At 52.7% G+C, this 20,360-nt stretch overlaps 1 protein-coding gene across 1 annotated transcript in view; it reads right to left on the bottom strand.

The window, feature by feature from the left end:
• Positions 1–11,604: 11,604 nt before the first annotated feature.
• The window catches only part of LOC121274843 (cardiotrophin-2-like), an 11,465-nt gene continuing 2,709 nt past the window's right edge, over positions 11,605–20,360 (bottom strand). Inside the window, exons 2-3 of the mRNA XM_041182214.1 lie at positions 19,331–19,461; positions 11,605–12,258 (exon numbers count right to left, since the gene is read on the bottom strand). Of these exons, the coding sequence (XP_041038148.1) occupies positions 11,794–12,258; positions 19,331–19,461 (596 nt within the window). The 3' untranslated portion in view covers positions 11,605–11,793. The remainder of the gene's footprint in view (positions 12,259–19,330; positions 19,462–20,360) is intronic.

Here is a 20,360-nt window from a genome sequence, read left to right as displayed (position 1 = left end):
AGGGAGATATCTGTACACTGGCTGGTTTTTCTCAGTACCTCTCTCTCTTTCAGGCAGATATCTGTACACCAGCTGGTGTCTCTCAATCCCCTCTCTCTCAGGGAGATAATTGTACTCTGACTGGTGTCTCTCAGTCACCTCTCTCTCTCAGGGAGATATCTGTACACTGACTGGTGTATCTCAGTCCCTCTCTATCAGGAGATATCTGTAAACTGACTGGTGTCTCTCAGTCCCTCTATCGCAGGGAGATATCTGTACACTGACTGGTGTCTCTCAGTCCCTCTCTATGAGGCAGATATCTGTAAACTGACTGATGTCTCTCAGTCTCTCTATCTCAGGGACATATCTGTACACTGAAAAGTGTCTCTCAGTCCCCACTCTCGCAGGGAGATATCTACACTGACTGGTGTCTCTCAGTCCCTCTCTATCAGGGAGATATCTGTAAACTGTCTGGTGTCTCTCAGTCCCTCTATCTCAGGGAGATATCTGCACCCTGACTGGTGTCTCTCAGTCACTTCTCTCTCAGGGAGATATCTGTGCACTGACTGATGTCTCTCAGTCCCCTCTCTCTCAGGGAGATATCTGTACCCTGACTGGTATCTCTCAGTCACTTCTCTCTCAGGGAGATATCTGTGCACTGACTGATGTCTCTCAGTCCCCTCTCTCTCAGGGAGATATCTGTACACTGACTGGTGTCTCTCTGTCCCTCTATCTCAGGGAGATATCTGCACCCTGACTGGTGTCTCTCAGTCACTTCTCTCTCAGGGAGATATCTGTGCACTGACTGATGTCTCTCAGTCCCCTCTCTCTCAGGGAGATATCTGTACACTGACTGGTGTCTCTCAGTCTCCTCACTCTCAGGCAGATGTCTGTACACTGACTGGTGTCTCTCAGTCCCTCTCTCTCAGGGAGATATCTGTACACTGTCTGGTGCCACTCAGGCCCACTCCATCAGAGAGATATTTGTACACTGACTGGTTTCTATCAAATCCCTCATTCTCAGGAAGATATCTGTACACTGATGGGTGTCTCTCAGTCCCCTGTCTCTCAGTGAGATATCTGTAAACTGACTGGTGTCTCTCATTTACTCACTCTGAGGGTGATATTTGTACACTGACAGGTGTCTCTCAGTCCCTATCTCCCACAGTGAGTTATCTGTACACTGACTGCAGTCTCCCAGTCCCTCTCTCTTAGGCAGATAGCTGTACACTGACTTGTGTCTGTCAGTCTCTGTCTTGCACAAAGCTATGTGTAAACTGTCTGTTGTCTCTCAGCTCCTTCTTACCCACAGAGATATATCTGTACACTGACTGGTGTCTCTCAGACCCCTCCCTCTCTCAGAGAGATATCTGTACACTGACTGGTGTCTCTCTTCCCCTCTCTCTAAGGGAGACATCTGTAAACTGAATGGTGTCTCTCAGACCCCTCTCTCTAAGTGAAATATCTGTACACTGACTGGGGTCTCTCAGTCCCACTCTCTGAGGGAGATATATGTACACTGACTGGTGTCTCCCAGTCCCTCTCTCTTAGGCAGATATATGTACACTGACTTGTGTCTCTCAGTCCCCTCTCTCTCAGGGAGATATCTGTACACTGACTGGTGTCTCTCAGTCCCCTCTCTCATAGGGAGATATCTGTACATGGATGGTGTCTCTCAGTCCCTCTCTCTCTCAGGGAGACATCTGTACACTGACTGGTGTCTCGCAGTCCCTCTCTCTTTCAGGGAGATAGCTGTACACTAAGTGGTGTCTCTCAGTCCCTCTCTATCTCAGGGAGATATCTGTACACTGACTGGTATATCTCAGTCCCGTCTCTCTCAGGGTGATATCTGTACTCTGACTGATGTCTCTCAGTCACTCTCTCTCTCAGGGAGATATCTGTACACTGACTGGTGTCTCTCAGTCCCCTCTTTCTCAGGGAGATATCTGTACACTGACTGGTGCCTCTCAGTCCCCTCGCTCTCTCAGGGAGATATCTGTACACTGACTGGTGTCTCTCAGCCCCTCTTTCTCAGGAAGATATCTGTACACTGACTGGTGTCTCTGAGTCCTCTCTCTCTCAAAGAGATATCTGTACACTGACTGGTGTCTCTCACTCACCTCTCGCTCAGGGAGATATCAGTACACTGTCTGGTGTCTCTCAGTCCCTTGTCTCTCAGTGAGATATCTGAAAACTGACTTGTGTCTCTCACTTACTCACTCCGAGGGTGATATTTGTACACTGACAGGTGTATCTCAGTCCCTATCTCCCACAGGGTGTTATCTGTACACTGACTGCAGTCTCCCAGTCCCTCTCTCTTAGGTAGATATATGGACATTGACTTGTGTCTTTCAGTCTCTGTCTCGCACATAGATATGAGTAAACTGTCTGTTGTCTCTCAGCATTTTCTCACCCAGAGGGAGAAATCTGTGTACAGACTGGTGTCTCTCTTCCCCTCTCTCTCAGGGAGACATCTGCACAGTGACTGGAGTCTCTCAGTCCCCTCTCTATCTCAGCGAAATATCTGTGCACTCACAGTTGGCTCTCAGTTCCCTCTCTCTCAAAGAGATATTTGTTTACTTACTGGTGTCTTTCAGTCCCTCTCTCAAAGGAAGATAACTGTACATTGACTGGTGCATTCCTGTCCCCTCTCTCTCAGGGAGAAATCTGTACACCGACTGGTGTCTCTCAGTCCCTCTCTCCCTCAGGGAGATACCTGTACATGGACTGGTGTCTCTCAGTCCCTCTCTCTGTCAGTGATTTATCTGTACACTAACTGGTGTCTCTCAGTCTGCTCTCTCTCAGGGATATATCTGTACACTGGCTGGTTTCTCTCAGTCCCTCTCTCTTTCAGGCAGATATCTGTACACCAGCTGGTGTCTCTCAATCACCTCTCTCTCAGGGAGATATCTGTACTCTTACTGGTGTCTCTCAGTCACTCACTCTCTGTGTGAAATTTCTACACTGACTGGTGTCTCTCAGTCCCTCACTCTCAGGGAGATATCTGTACACTGACTGGTGTCTCTCAGTCCCTATCTATCAGGGAGATATCTGTAAACTGACTGGTGTCTCTCAGTCCCTCTATCTCAGGGAGATATCTGTACACTGAAAGGTGTCTCTCAGTCCCCTCTCTCGCAGGTAGATATCTGTACACTGACTGGTGTCTCTCAGTCTCTCTCTATCAGGGAGATAATTGTAAACTGGTGTCTCTCAGTCCCTCTATCTCAGGGAGATACCTGTACACTGACTGGTGTCTCTCAGTCCCCTCTCTCTCAGGGAGATATCTGTACACTGACTGGTGTCTCTCAGTCTCCTCACTCTCAGGCAGATATCTGTACACTGACTGGTCTCTCCGAGTCCCTCTCTCTCTCAGGAAGATATCTGTACACTGACTGGTGTCTCTCAGTCTCCTCACTCTCAGGCAGATGTCTGTACACTGACTGGTGTCTCTCAGTCCCTCTCTCTCAGGGAGATATCTGTACACTGTCTGGTGCCACTCAGGCCCACTCCATCAGAGAGATATTTGTACACTGACTGGTTTCTATCAAATCCCTCATTCTCAGGAAGATATCTGTACACTGATGGGTGTCTCTCAGTCCCCTGTCTCTCAGTGAGATATCTGTAAACTGACTGGTGTCTCTCAGTCCCTCTATCTCAGGGAGATATCTGTACACTGAAAGGTGTCTCTCAGTCCCCTCTCTCGCAGGTAGATATCTGTACACTGACTGGTGTCTCTCAGTCTCTCTCTATCAGGGAGATAATTGTAAACTGGTGTCTCTCAGTCCCTCTATCTCAGGGAGATACCTGTACACTGACTGGTGTCTCTCAGTCCCCTCTCTCTCAGGGAGATATCTGTACACTGACTGGTGTCTCTCAGTCTCCTCACTCTCAGGCAGATATCTGTACACTGACTGGTCTCTCCGAGTCCCTCTCTCTCTCAGGAAGATATCTGTACACTGACTGGTGTCTCTCAGTCTCCTCACTCTCAGGCAGATGTCTGTACACTGACTGGTGTCTCTCAGTCCCTCTCTCTCAGGGAGATATCTGTACACTGTCTGGTGCCACTCAGGCCCACTCCATCAGAGAGATATTTGTACACTGACTGGTTTCTATCAAATCCCTCATTCTCAGGAAGATATCTGTACACTGATGGGTGTCTCTCAGTCCCCTGTCTCTCAGTGAGATATCTGTAAACTGACTGGTGTCTCTCATTTACTCACTCTGAGGGTGATATTTGTACACTGACAGGTGTCTCTCAGTCCCTATCTCCCACAGTGAGTTATCTGTACACTGACTGCAGTCTCCCAGTCCCTCTCTCTTAGGCAGATAGCTGTACACTGACTTGTGTCTGTCAGTCTCTGTCTTGCACAAAGCTATGTGTAAACTGTCTGTTGTCTCTCAGCTCCTTCTTACCCACAGAGATATATCTGTACACTGACTGGTGTCTCTCAGACCCCTCCCTCTCTCAGAGAGATATCTGTACACTGACTGGTGTCTCTCTTCCCCTCTCTCTAAGGGAGATATCTGTACACTGACAGGTGTCTCTCAGTCCCTATCACCCACAGGGAGTTATCTGTACACAGACTGCAGTCTCCCAGTCCCTCTCTCTTAGGTAGATATATGTACACTGACTTGTGTCTTTCAGTCTCTGTCTCGCACATAGATATGAGTAAACTGTCTGTTGTCTCTCAGCATTTTCTCACCCAGAGGGAGAAATCTGTGTACAGACTGGTGTCTCTCTTCCCCTCTCTCTCAGGGAGATATCTGTACACTGACTGGTGTCTCTCAGTCCCTCTCTCCCTCAGGGAGATACCTGTACATGGACTGGTGTCTCTCAGTCCCTCTCTCTGTCAGTGATTTATCTGTACACTAACTGGTGTCTCTCAGTCTGCTCTCTCTCAGGGATATATCTGTACACTGGCTGGTTTCTCTCAGTCCCTCTCTCTTTCAGGCAGATATCTGTACACCAGCTGGTGTCTCTCAATCCCCTCTCTCTCAGGGAGATATCTGTACTCTTACTGGTGTCTCTCAGTCACTCATTCTCTGTGTGAAATTTCTACACTGACTGGTGTCTCTCAGTCCCTCACTCTCAGGGAGATATCTGTACACTGACTGGTGTCTCTCAGTCCCTACCTATCAGGGAGATATCTGTAAACTGACTGGTGTCTCTCAGTCCCTCTATCTCAGGGAGATATCTGTACACTGAAAGGTGTCTCTCAGTCCCCTCTCTCGCAGGTAGATATCTGTACACTGACTGGTGTCTCTCAGTCTCTCTCTATCAGGGAGATAATTGTAAACTGACTGGTGTCTCTCAGTCCCTCTATCTCAGGGAGATACCTGTACACTGACTGGTGTCTCTCAGTCCCCTCTCTCTCAGGGAGATATCTGTACACTGACTGGTGTCTCTCAGTCTCCTCACTCTCAGGCAGATATCTGTACACTGACTGGTCTCTCCGAGTCCCTCTCTCTCTCAGGAAGATATCTGTACACTGACTGGTGTCTCTCAGTCTCCTCACTCTCAGGCAGATGTCTGTACACTGACTGGTGTCTCTCAGTCACTCTCTCTCTCAGGGAGTTATCTGTTCACTGACTGGTGTCTCTCAGTCCCACTCTCTGAGGGAGATATCTGTACACTGACTGGTGTCTCTCAGTTCCCTCTCTTTCAAAGAGATATTTCTATACTGACGGGTGTCTCTCAGTCCCTCTCTCCAAGGAAGATATCTGTACACTGACTGCTGTCTGTCAGTCCCATCTCTCTCAGGGAGATATCTGTACACTGACTGGTGTCTCTCAGTCCCTCTCTATCTCAGGGAGATATCTGTACACTGACTGGTGTCTCTCAGTCCCACTCTCTGAGGGAGATATCTGTACACTGACTGGTGTCTCTCAGTTCCCTCTCTTTCAAAGAGATATTTCTATACTGACGGGTGTCTCTCAGTCCCTCTCTCCAAGGAAGATATCTGTACACTGACTGCTGTCTGTCAGTCCCATCTCTCTCAGGGAGATATCTGTACACTGACTGGTGTCTCTCAGTCCCTCTCTATCTCAGGGAGATATCTGTACACTGACTGGTGTCTCTCAGTCCCCTCTCTCTCAGGTAGATATCTGTACACTGACTGGTGTCTCTCAGTCCCCTTTCTCTCAGGGAGATATCTGTACACTGACTGGTGCCTCTCAGGCCCCCCTTTCTCAGGGAGATATCTGTACACAGACTGGTGTCTCTTAGCCCTTTCTCTCCCAGCAGATATCTGTACACTGACTGGTGTCTCTCAGTCCACTCTCTCACAGGGAGATATCTGTACACTGACTGGTGTCTCGCTGTCCCTCTCTCTCTCAGGGAGATTTCTGTAGAATGACTGGTGTCTCTCAGTCCCCTCTCTCTCTCAGGGAGATATCTGTATACTTAATGGTGTCTCTCAGTCTCTCTCTCTCTGGGAGATATCTGTACACTGACTGGTGTCTCTCAGTCCCTCTGTCTCAGGGAGCTATCTGTACACGGACTGGTGTCTCTCAGTCCCTCTCTCTCAGGGAGATATCAGTACACTGACTGGTGTCTCTCAGTCCCTCACTCTCAGGGAGATATCTGTACACTGACTGGAGTCTCTCAGTCCCTCTCTCTCAGGGAATTATCTGTGCACTGACTGGTGTCTCTCAGTCCCCTCTCTCTCAGGGAGATATCTGTACACTGACTGGTGTGTCTCAGTCCCCGCTCTCTCAGGGAGATATCTGTACACTGACTGGTGTCTCTCAGTCCCCTCTGTCTCTGTGAGATATCTGTAAACTAACTGGTGTCTCTCAGTCCCTCTCTCTCTCAGGGTGATACCTGTACACTGATGTGTGTCTCTCTGTCCCCTCTATCTCTGGGAGATATCTGTACACTGACTGATGTCTCTCTGCCCCCCGTTCTCTCTGGGAAATATCTGTACACTGTCTGGTTCAACTCAGGCCCTCTCTTTCAGAGAGATATTTGTACACTGACTGGTTTCTCTCAAATCCCTCATTCTCAGGAAGATATCTGTACAATGATGTGTGTCTCTCAGTCCCTTGTCTCTCAGTGGGATATCTGTAAACTGACTGGTGTCTCTCAGTTCCTCACTCTGAGGGTGATATATGTACACTGACAGGTGTCTGTCAGTGCCTATCTCCCACAGGGAGTTATCTGTACACTGACTGGTATCTCTCACTCACCTCTCTTTCAGAGAGATATCTGTACACTGACTGGTGACTTCCTGTGCCCTCTCTCTCAGGGAGATAGCTATACACTGACTGATGTCTCTCAGTCCCCTGTCTCTCTGGGTGATATCTGTACACTGACTGGTGTCTTTCAGTCCCTCCATCTCTCAGGGAGATATCTGTACACTGACTGGTGTCTCTCAGTCCCTCTCTCTCTCTCGGGGAGATATCTGTACACGGACTGGTGTCTCTCAGTCCCTCTCTCTCAGGGAGATATCTGTACACTGACTGGTGTCTCTCAGTTCCTCTCTCTCAGGGAGATATCTGTACACTGACTGGTGTCTCTCAGTCCCTCTCTCTCTCAGGGAGATATCTGTACACTGACTGGTGTCTCTCAGTCCCCCCTCTCTCTCAGGGAGATATCTGTACACTGACTGGTGTCTCTCAGTCCCTTTCTCTCAGGGAGATATCTGTACACTGACTGGTGTCTCTCAGTCCCTCTCTCTCTCAGGGAGATATCTGTACACTGACTGGTGTCTCGCTGTCCCTCTCTCTCTCAGGGAAATTTCTGTACACTGACTGGTGTCTCTAAGTCCCTCTCTCTCTCAGGGAGATATCTGTACACCGACTGGTATCTCTCATTCCCCCTCCCTCACGGAGATACCTGTGCACCAACTTGTCTCTCTTAGTGCTCTCTCTGATGTAGATATCTGTACACTGACTGATTCCATTTCCTTTCATATACCGAGACCAGCAAATGGATTGATTTTTAGCGATTTTTTTCCTAGAATTCATTGGGTCATTATTCATTCTGTCCCCACTCACAGAGGCACGCTCACACATACACACACAAACAGACACATACACACACTGACACAGACACACACACATACAGACACTCACACACAGAAACGCACAGACACATACACACACTGACACAGACACACACACACACACAGACACTCAGAAACAGAAATGCACAGACACATACACACACTGACACAGACACACACACACAGACACTCACACACAGAAACGCACAGACACATACACACACTGACACACACACGCAGACACACAGACACTCACACACAGAAACGCACAGACATATACACACACTGACACACACACACAGAAACACACACAGAAACGCACAGACACATACACACACTGACACAGACACACACACACAGACACTCACACACAGAAACGCACAGATACATACACACACTGACACAGACACACAGGGACACACACCCACACACACACACAGCCATACTCATTCACACACGCTCTCTCACACTCACACATACACACATTTATTTACACGCAGTCACGCACACACACAATCACACTTGCACTCACACACACACATACACACACATGCACACATACACACATGCACACACACACACACACACAGACACACACTCACACTACTAACACAATGATACACACACACACGCATGCTCACAAATGCGCGCATATATGCATTCACACACGCGCACTCAGATGCATACACACACACATGCATACTCACACACACACACACAGAGGCAGACACATTCACACACACAGACATACTCTCACAAACTCACACACGCAATCACACTGACACCCAAACACCCACACATGCAGACATACACACAGAGAATCACACACACTCAGTCACTGACACATACACAGACACTCACATGAAAACACATATGGACACAACACGCACACTCACACACACATACTCACACACGTGCACACCACACTCACATGTACACACTCACACGTACACACTCTCACACTCACACACTCTCACACACACCCACACACCCACAGATACACACTTTCACACACATATCTCCCAATATCCACTTACATACTTGTACACATTTATATTCATACATGCACACACTCACATTCACACACACACACACACTCACATTCATAAATGCAGACATGCACTTACACACTCATACACACTTACGTACACACAAACACACAGACTCACACACACACACAGGCTCACACACACACAGACACACACAAGCACAAACACACATACACACACGCAATCACACACACACACACTCACATATTTGCACTCTCACACACACACACACATGGGCACACACAAACAATCACACGCACATACACTCACATATTCGCACTCACACAGACACACACACACAGACACACACACACACACAATCACACACTTACACACAGATGCACACATGCTAATACACACACACACACACGCTCACACATGCTAACACAAACATGCACACACATACACATACACACACATATGCACTCACACACACACACACATACTCAAACTTACACACTGTGTGTCAGTCAATGAGTATGTGTGTGAGTGTTCATGTGTGTCTGTGTGAATGCATGAGTGTGTTTGTGGCTGTGAATATGTTTATGATTGCTTTAGTGGGTGTGTTAGTGTATGTGAGTTTGTGTATGTGTCTTTTTGTGTGTATTTGTGAGAGTCAATGAATGTGTGTTCATGAGAGTGTGCGACTCTGTGTGTGTGAGAATGAGCGTATATGAGTGTGTGTGAGTATGAGTGTGTGTTTGTGTATGTGTAAGTGTGTGTGTGAGAGAGTGCATATCTTCGATTGTTTGTGTGTGAATGTGTATGTGTGAGTCTATGTGTGAGTGTGTGTGTGTTTGTGAGAGTCAATGAGAGTGTTTGCGTGGGAGTGTGGGAACGTGTGTCTGTGTGTGCAAATGAGTATGTATGAGTGTGTGTGAGTGTTTGTGTGTGTATGTGTGCCCATGAGTGTGTATGTGATTGTGATAGTGTGTGAGTGTGTGTGTGTGTGTGTGTGAGTGAGTGAGTGTGTGTGTGTATGTGTGTTTGTTTCAATGTGTGTGTCAGTGTGTATGTGTGAATGTTTGTGTGTGTGAATGTGTATGTCTGTGTGTGGGTGTATGTGCAAGTGTGTGTGAGAGATCGTGTATGTGTGAGTGTGTACGTGTGTCTGTATGTGTGTGTGTGTGTGTGTGTGTATGTATGTGTCTGTGTGCGTGTATGTATGTGCGTTTGTGTGTGGGTGTGTGTTTGTCTGTTTGTGTGTGGGTGTTTATAAAGCTCCATCTTCACTATGTACGAGGCTGCCAGAGATAAAGTTGTTTACCACACCAGATGAGATAATAGATAGACCATTTATTCATAACAATAAATCTCTGCATAAAACATATACATTTCAATTTCAAATCGATGGCTATACCCCTTTCAAATTAAGTAAACTCTATTTTTTTCAATAAGTTACATTGGAAAAATATAAAGGACAAGTTTCTATATCACAATTAAACCTTGGTGAAAAACCCTTCATATAAATTAACTTAATTTAAAAATAGGTAGAAAACAGACCTATTTATATATTATAAATATATTCTCTGTCTAAAATATATTAAATTTTTACACCTGTCAGCATTTTCTAGCCCAATTTCCAGCATAAACACTAATGGCAAGACTTAGAATGGGGACTTGCTATGTTAACATGTCACAGTGGTGGCACCAGCAGTGGTAGGAGGGCTGAACTGCACCGTGACTTGTTTACATAGCTTTTTGTGATCGGAAATATTGATGTGGGCATTTCTAATGTATAAATCTTCGAGCACAGGTCACAATGAGCAGTGAATTCTGTCTGTTCTTCTCAGGTTATGTCAACCGTCAGAATATAGTGCAAAATCGAGCAGCTAGATGGGGAGCGGGAGTGCATCTTTGAAGTGCCCATTCCCCTCACCTTCTATTGGTCTTACTTCATCACGTTATTTTTGCTCAGGACCTGCCTAACTGTAAATCTCTATGTCAACTGTCACAAAGGTAGTGCAAATTCTGGCCATGAGGTGGCGCACTGGGGCGAGTCTCAATTCCCCACACTCGCTGTATCTCCAGATATCTCTTCATTATATATATACATAAAACAAAATGCATTCTCATAAATAGATTAAATAAAAATCACTAGTATAAATTACAGCACTTTCAGTAAGACAATGATAGCTTGGCAAGCCAGCCAGGAACTCACAGTATTAAGAGCACTTGTAAACCCTCCTGGCTTCGTGCAAACTTTCTCAAAGTAAAATAGTGAGCAGTTGATCCGCAGTGTCATGAAATTGCGGTGATTAATGGAGACAGTGTAGAGGGAGCTTTACTCTGTATCTAACCCCGTGCTGTACGTGCCCTGGGAGTGTTTGATGGGGACAGTGTAGAGGGAGATTTACTCGGTATCTAACCCCGTGCTGTACCTCTCCTGGGAGTGTTTGATGGGGACAGTGTAGAGGGAGATTTACTCTGTATCTAACCCCGTGCTGTACCTGTCCTGGGAGTGTTTGATGGGGACAGTGTAGAGGGAGATTTATTCTGTATCGAACCCTGTGCTGTACCTGTCCTGGGAGTGTTTGATGGGGAGAGTGGAGAGGGAGCTTTACTCTGTATCTAACCCCATGCTGTACCTGTGCAGGGAGTGTTTGATGGGGACGGTGTAGAGGGAGCTTTACTCTGTATCTTACCCCGTGCTGTACCTGTCCTGGGAGTGTTTGATGGGGGAAATAACTACAAAACACAGCAGCAAAATCCTTTGAGCAAGTCGAAAACGAGGATCCTGCCTGTCTGACAGTGACAGATCAGGCGGGGAAGTAATAAGAGAGGAGCTGGAAATCTCTCACGGTCCGGTTGATCCAGTCTCTGTAACCCCGGCACACAATGTAGCCCCTGACCTTCCTCTCGAAGTCTGTGTGGCCGGACTTGGCGGGGTCCAGAGGGTCGCCGACGACGGGAAGCGGGTAGCGCAAGGCGTCCAGCAGGGACCTGGCGTTGGACCGCAGCCCCTCCACCTGGACCTTGGTGAAGGTGAGGCGGTCCCACAGCTTCCCTGGGCCCAGGCTCAGGCCCAAGGCCTCGACGTCGTCCAGGACCAGCTGCAGGAACTCCGCGTAGAGGCTGTAGGCCTGGTAAGTGTCGGCCAGGCGCTGCTGGTGACTGAGGCCGCGCCAGGACAGGTAAGGGACCGAAGCCTGGGGTAGGCCCTGCAGCTGCGTTCCCGGCAGGGAGAAATCCGGATCGGAGAAGGGGCGTCCCATCTGCTGCACCTGCCGGTGGGGGGTGGGGGGTGGGGGGGGTGGAAGGAAAGCATCGGGGATCAGAGGCCGGCAATTCAGGCGGGAGCCTCTCCCACCCAAGAGGCAGGAAAAGGCCCAAACTTCTCAGACTTTAAAGCACCCCAACCTCAACCCTCCCCTACCCTCCCCGACACCTCCCCACCCACCCCTACCACCCCAACCTCAACCCTCCCCTACCCTCCCCGACACCTCCCCACCCACCCCTACCACCCCAACCTCCCCCATCCCCTACCCTCACCGACACCTCCCCACCCACCCCTACCACCCCAACCTGCCCCCTCCCCTACCCTCCCCGACACCTCCCCACCCACCCCTACCACCCCAACCTGCCCCCTCCCCTACCCTCCCCGACACCTCCCCACCCACCCCTACCACCCCACCTACCCCTCCCCTACCCTCCCCGACACCTCCACACCCACCCCTACCACCCCACCTCCCCCCTCCCCTACCCTCACCGACACCTCCCCACCCACCCCTACCACCCAACCTCCCCCCTCCCCTACCCTCCCCGACACCTCCCCCACCCACCCCTACCACCCCACCTCCCCCCTCCCCTACCCTCCCCGACACCTCCCCACCCACCCCTACCACCCCAACCTGCCCCCTCCCCTACCCTCACCGACACCTCCCCACCCACCCCTACCACCCCACCTCCCCCCTCCCCTACCCTCCCCGACACCTCCCCACCCACCCCTACCACCCCACCTCCCCCCTCCCCTACCCTCCCCGACACCTCCCCACCCACCCCTACCACCCCACCTCCCCCCTCCCCTACCCTCCCCGACACCTCCCCACCCACCCCTACCACCCAACCTCCCCCCTCCCCTACCCTCACCGACACCTCCCCACCCCTACCACCCCACCTCCCCCCTCCCCTACCCTCACCGACACCTCCCCACCCACCCCTACCACCCCAACCTCCCCCCTCCCCTACCCTCCCCGACACCTCCCCACCCACCCCTACCACCCCAACCTCCCCCCTCCCCTACCCTCACCGACACCTCCCCACCCACCCCTACCACCCCACCTCCCCCCTCCCCTACCCTCCCCGACACCTCCCCACCCACCCCTACCACCCCAACCTGCCCCCTCCCCTACCCTCCCCGACACCTCCCCACCCACCCCTACCACCCCACCTCCCCCCTCCCCTACCCTCCCCGACACCTCCCCACCCACCCCTACCACCCCAACCTGCCCCCTCCCCTACCCTCCCCGACACCTCCCCACCCACCCCTACCACCCCAACCTCCCCCCTCCCCTACCCTCCCCGACACCTCCCCCCCCCACCCCTACCACCCCACCTCCCCCCTCCCCTACCCTCCCCGACACCTCCCCACCCACCCCTACCACCCAACCTCCCCCCTCCCCTACCCTCACCGACACCTCCCCACCCCTACCACCCCACCTCCCCCCTCCCCTACCCTCCCCGACACCTCCCCACCCACCCCTACCACCCCACCTCCCCCCTCCCCTACCCTCCCCGACACCTCCCCCCCCACCCCTACCACCCCACCTCCCCCCTCCCCTACCCTCCCCGACACCTCCCCACCCACCCCTACCACCCCACCTCCCCCCTCCCCTACCCTCACCGACACCTCCCCACCCACCCCTACCACCCCAACCTGCCCCCTCCCCTACCCTCACCGACACCTCCCCACCCACCCCTACCACCCCACCTGCCCCCTCCCCTACCCTCCCCGACACCTCCCCAACCACCCCTACCACCCCAACCTCCCCCCTCCCCTACCCTCACCGACACCTCCCCCCCAACACGTACCTCCCCTGTCTGCTCTCCCCACCCCCCCCCCACACCTACCTCCCCTGTCTGCTCCCCCCACCACCCCCCCAAAACCTACCTCCCCTGCCCCCACCTCCCCCCCAACCCCCACCTCCCCTGTCTGCTCCCCCCACCACCCCTCCAATACACCTGCTCCTGGACCCCAGCAACAACTCCATTCTCAAATTCTCACCCTTGTTTTCACATCTCTCCGTGTACCTCACACCCCTCTCCCTATCTCTGTAACTTCCTCCAGCCCCCTACAACCCTCCCTATCTCTGTAACCACATCCAGCCCCCTACACCCCTCCCTATCTCTGTAACTTCCTCCAGCCCCCTACACCCCTCCCTATCTCTGTAACTTCCTCCAGCCCCTACACCCCTCCCTATCTCTGTAACCTCCTCCAGCCCCTACACCCCTCCCTATCTCTGTAACTTCCTCCAGCCCCCTACACCCCTCCCTATCTCTGTAACTTCCTCCAGCCCCCTACACCCCTCCCTATCTCTGTAACTTCCTCCAGCCCCCTACACCCCTCCCTATCTCTGTAACTTCCTCCAGCCCCCTACACCCCTCCCTATCTCTGTAACTTCCTCCAGCCCCGTACATCCCTCCCTATCTCTGTAACTTCCTCCAGCCCCCTACACCCCTCCCTATCTCTGTAACTTCCTCCAGCCCCCTACACCCCTCCCTATCTCTGTAACCTCCTCCAGCCCCCCACACCCCTCCCTATCTCTGTATCCTCCTCCAGCCCCTACAACCCTCCCTATCTCTGTAACCTCCTCCAACCCCCTACACCCCTCCCTATCTCTGTAACCTGCTCCAGCCACTACACACCTCCCTATCTCTGTAACCTCCTCCAGCCCCTACACCCCTCCCTATCTCTGTAACCTCCTCCAGCACCTACACCCCTCCCTTTCTCTGTAACCTCCTCCAGCCCCTACACCCCTCCCTATCTCTGTAACTTCCTCCAGCCCCCTACACCCCTCCCTATCTCTGTAACCACATCCAGCCCCTACACCCCTCCCTATCTCTGTAACTTCCTCCAGCCCCCTACACCCCTCCCTATCTCTGTAACTTCCTCCAGCCCCCTACACCCCTCCCTATCTCTGTAACCACATCCAGCCCCTACACCCCTCCCTATCTCTGTAACTTCCTCCAGCCCCCTACACCCTCCCTATCTCTGTAACTTCCTCCAGCCCCCTACACTCCTCCCTATCTTTGTAACCTCCTCCAGCCCCTACACCCCTCCCTATCTCTGTAACTTCCTCCAGCCCCCTACACCCCTCCCTATCTCTGTAACCTCCTCCAGCCCCTACACCCCTCCCTATCTCTGTAACCTCGTCCAGCCCCCTACACCCCTCCCTATCTCTGTAACTTCCTCCAGCCCCCTACACCCCTCCCTATCTCTGTAACTTCCTCCAGCCCCCTACACCCCTCCCTATCTCTGTAACCACATCCAGCCCCCTACACCCCTCCCTATCTCTGTAACTTCCTCCAGCCCCCTACACCCCTCCCTATCTCTGTAACTTCCTCCAGCCCCGTACACCCCTCCCTATCTCTGTAACTTCCTCCAGCCCCCTACACCCCTCCCTATCTCTGTAACTTCCTCCAGCCCCCTACACCCCTCCCTATCTCTGTAACCTCCTCCAGCCCCCCACACCCCTCCCTATCTCTGTATCCTCCTCCAGCCCCTACAACCCTCCCTATCTCTGTAACCTCCTCCAACCCCCTACACCCCTCCCTATCTCTGTAACCTGCTCCAGCCACTACACACCTCCCTATCTCTGTAACCTCCTCCAGCCCCTACACCCCTCCCTATCTCTGTAACCTCCTCCAGCACCTACACCCCTCCCTTTCTCTGTAACCTCCTCCAGCCCCTACACCCCTCCCTATCTCTGTAACTTCCTCCAGCCCCCTACACCCCTCCCTATCTCTGTAACCACATCCAGCCCCTACACCCCTCCCTATCTCTGTAACTTCCTCCAGCCCCCTACACCCCTCCCTATCTCTGTAACTTCCTCCAGCCCCCTACACCCCTCCCTATCTCTGTAACTTCCTCCAGCCCCCTACACCCCTCCCTATCTCTGTAACCTCCTCCAGCCCCCCACACCCCTCCCTATCTCTGTATCCTCCTCCAGCCCCTACAACCCTCCCTATCTCTGTAACCTCCTCCAACCCCCTACACCCCTCCCTATCTCTGTAACCTGCTCAGCCACTACACCCCTCCCTATCTCTGTAACCTCCTCCAGCCCCTACACCCCTCCCTATCTCTGTAACCTCCTCCAGCACCTACACCCCTCCCTTTCTCTGTAACCTTCTCCAGCCCCTACACCCCAACCTATCTCTGTATCCTCCTCCAACCCCCTACACCCCTCCCTATCTCTGTAACCTCCTCCAACCCCCTACACCCCTCCTTATCTCTGTAACCTCCTCCAGCACCTACACCCCTCCCTTTCTCTGTAACCTTCTCCAGCCCCTACACCCCAACCTATCTCTGTATCCTCCTCCAACCCCCTACACCCCTCCCTATCTCTGTAACCTCCTCCAGCACCTACACACCTCCCTATCTCTGTAACCTCCTCCAGCTCCCTACAACCCTCCCTATCTCTATAACCTCCTCCAGCACCTACGACCCTCCCTATCTCTATAACCTCCTCCAGCACCTACAACCCTCCCTATCTCTGTAACCTCCTCCAGCACCTACACCCCTCCCTATCTCTGTAAAATCCTCCAGCCCCTACAACCCTCCCTATCTCTGTAACCTCCTCCAGCCCCTACAACCCTCCCTATCTCTGTAACCTCCTCCAGCCCCTACAACCCTCCCTATCTCTGTAACCTCCTCCAGCCCCTACACCCCTCCCTATCTCTGTAACCTCCTCCAGCCCCTACATCCCTCCCTATCTCTGTAACCTCCTCCAGTCCCCTACACCCCTCCCTATCTCTGTAACCTCCTCCAGACCCTACACCCCTCCCTATCTCTGTAACCTCCTCCAGACGCAACAACCCTCCCTGTCTCTGTAACCTCCTCCAGCCCCTACACCCCTCCCTATCTCTGTAACCTTCTCCAGCCCCTACACCCCTCCCTATCTCTGTAACCTCCTCCAGCCCCTACAACCCTCCCTATCTCTGTAACCTCCTCCAGCCCCTACAACCCTCCCTATCTCTGTAACCTCCTCCAGCCCCTACAACACTCCCTATCTCTGTAACCTCCTCCAGCCCCTACATCCCTCCCTATCTCTGTAACCTCCTCCAGTCGCCTACACCCCTCCCTATCTCTGTAACCTGCTCCAGCCCCTACACCCCTCCCTATCTCTGTAACCTCCTCCAGCCCTACACCCCTCCCTATCTCTGTAACCTCCTCCAGCCCTACACCCCTCCCTATCTCTATAACCTCCTCCAGCACCTACACCCCTCCCTATCTCTGTAACCTCCTCCAGCTCCTACGCCCCTCCTCCCCCATTCGATAAGATCAGGGCTGATCTGAGTGTGGGCTTAACCCCACTTTCCTGTCCCTCCCTCCCCATAACCCTCGACCCCCTCATCGATCAGAAACCCCTCTCGCTCGGCCTTGAGTATATCCAACGCCCCGACCTCCACTGCTCTCTGAGGGGGAAGAGAATCCCACAGACAGACCCCCCTCTGAGGGAAGAAATTCCTCCTCATCTCCGTCTCCAATGGGAGACCCCTCGTTCTGAAACTGTGCCCCCTCCCCCGTCTCCCCTCATTCTAGATTCCCCCCCACACGAGGGGGGAAACATCCTCCTAGCATCCCCCTCTGTTGTGCACCTACCCCCCCCCCCCTCAGAATCTTATCTGTCTCAATAAGGTCGCCTCTCGTTCTTCTAAACTCCAATGGGTAACAGGGCCCAACCTGCTCAACCCCTCCTCACAAGACAAACCCCCTTCGTCCCAGGAATCATCCGGGTGAACCCTCTCTGAATGGCCTCCAGTGGGGGTAAATCCCTCCTTAAGTAAGGAGGCCAAAACTGTCCCCAGTGCTCCAGGTGTGGTCTCCCCAACGCCCTGTACAGTCGGAGTGAGACGTCCCCACTTTATACTCCATCCCCCCCCACCCCCCCCGCAATAAAGGACAATATTCCACTTGCCTCCCCCAATCACTTGATGCATCCGCACACCAACTTTTTCCCGATTCATGCACCAGGACACCCAGATCCCTCCGCACATCGGCATTCAGTAACTAGTTGAGTAGACACAGGGGGAACCAGTAGATGTGGTACACTTGGATTCTTTATTCATTTGGTGATGGGATGCGGGTGTCGCTGGTTAGGCCAGCGTTTAGTGCCCATCCCTAATCTCCCTTGCCCGCCACCCCCCCCTCCCCCCCCAAGGGCATTTAAGAGTCACCCACACTGCTGTGGGTCTGGAGTCACATGTAGGCCCAGACCAGGTAAGGGAGGCAGATTTCCTTCCCCAAAGGAACATTAGTGAACCAGATGGGTTTATTACGACAATCGGCAATGGTTTCGTGGTCAACGTTAGACTTTTAATGCCAGATTTTTTTTTAAAAATGTGAATTCAAATTTTTTTATCTACTGCGGCGGGATTTGAACTGAGGTCCCCAGAGCATTACCCTGGGGTCTCTGTTAACAATAGCCTAGCGACACCCGGAGCATGAGGTGCGGAGGTGGGGGAGGGGGTCAAGGGTCACAGTCTCAGGGTAAGGGGTCGGCCATCTTGGACTGAGACGAGGGGAGAAAGCTCTTCACTTGAAGGGTGGTGGACCTTGGGAGTCCTCCACCCCAGGGGGCAGTAGAGGCCCCGTCGATGGACATATTCCACGCTGGGTTCGAGAGATGGTCGGCCCCTCAGCGGGTCGAGGGAGAGCGGACTTGACTCAGGCCATCAGCCACGATTGCGTTGAACGTGCAAGTTCGAGAGACTGAATGGTCTCCTCCCAATCTGATATCCTGAGCTCCTGTGTTCTGAACCCACTGGAGAAAGTTTGTTTAAACTCATTCAGGGGCTGTGGGCATCAGCGGCTGGGCCAGCATCGCTTGCCCATCTCTACTTGCTCCCCACCATCGAAAATGTAACCGAGTGACCAGCAACGCACCAGAGTTCCCCCGAGGGGTTGACCACTGGGACAGGACGAAGGCCTTGACACTCCAATTGCTGACCCCCCCCCCCCCCTCTGTACCCACAAGGCAGCGGACCAACCCTGCCACCAACCCCACCCATCCCCCTTCCACCCCCCGTCAATCCCAAACCACCGAGCAGGCGAACTATCCGAGACAGGATACTCACATAAGAGCTGAGCAGCGAGGAGGCCTGCGATTGGAGCAGGAGCGAGAGGTCGTGGGTCTGCCTGATTAAGGTTGGCACAGCGATGGAGGCAGATTGGCACTGCACAAGGAAGCTGCCCATGAGTAGGACCCCTGCAGGTTGGGAGGGGGGGTAAAGGGGGAAGAGGGGGCAGACGATAGAGGTTTTAGTTTGGCTTTGACTATTCTTATCCTTGTTTTCAAACCCCTGCTATGGACCATGATACCTCTCCACCCCATCTCCGCAACCTCCTGCAGCCTCCATATCTCTGTAAACTGCTCCAGCCCCTACAACCCTCCCTATCTCTGTAACCTCCTCCAGCCCCTACAACCCTCCCTATCTCTGTAAACTGCTCCAGCCCCTACAACCCTCCCTATCTCTGTAACCTCCTCCAGCTCCTACACCCCTCCCTATCTCTGTAACCTCCTCCAGCCCATACACCCCTCCCTATCTCTGTAACCTCCTCCAGCCCATACAACTCTCCAGATCTCTGTAACTTCCAGCAGCATCCACAATTTCTGTTGGAAGGGAGCACCGCACTATCGGAGGTTCAGTACTGAGGGAGTGCCGCACTGTCAGAGGGTCAGTACTGAGGGAGAGCCGCACTGTTGGAAGGTCAGTACTGAGGGAGAGCCGCACTGTCAGAGGGTCAGTACTGAGGGAAAGCCGCACTGTCGGAGGGTCAGTACTGAGGGAGAGCCGCACTGTCAGAGGGTCAGTACTGAGGGAGAGCCGCACTGTCGGAGGGTCAGTACTGAGGGAGAGCCGCACTGTCGGAGGGTCAGTACTGAGGTAGAGCCTCACTGTCAGAGAGTCTGTACTGAGGGAGCACCGTACTGTCAGAGGGTCAGTACTGAGGGAGAGCCGCACTGTCGGAGGGTCAGTACTGAGGGAGAGCCGCACTGTCAGAGGGTCAGTACTGAGGGAGAGCCGCACTGTCAGAGGGTCAGTACTGAGGGAGCGCCGCACTGACGGAGGGTCAGTACTGAGGGAGAGCCGCACTGTCGGAGGG

The sequence above is a fragment of the Carcharodon carcharias genome, assembly GCF_017639515.1.
Source record: "Carcharodon carcharias isolate sCarCar2 chromosome 38 unlocalized genomic scaffold, sCarCar2.pri SUPER_38_unloc_8, whole genome shotgun sequence".
Lineage (NCBI taxonomy): Eukaryota > Metazoa > Chordata > Chondrichthyes > Lamniformes > Lamnidae > Carcharodon > Carcharodon carcharias.
This window is presented reverse-complemented; position numbering and strand designations above follow the sequence as displayed.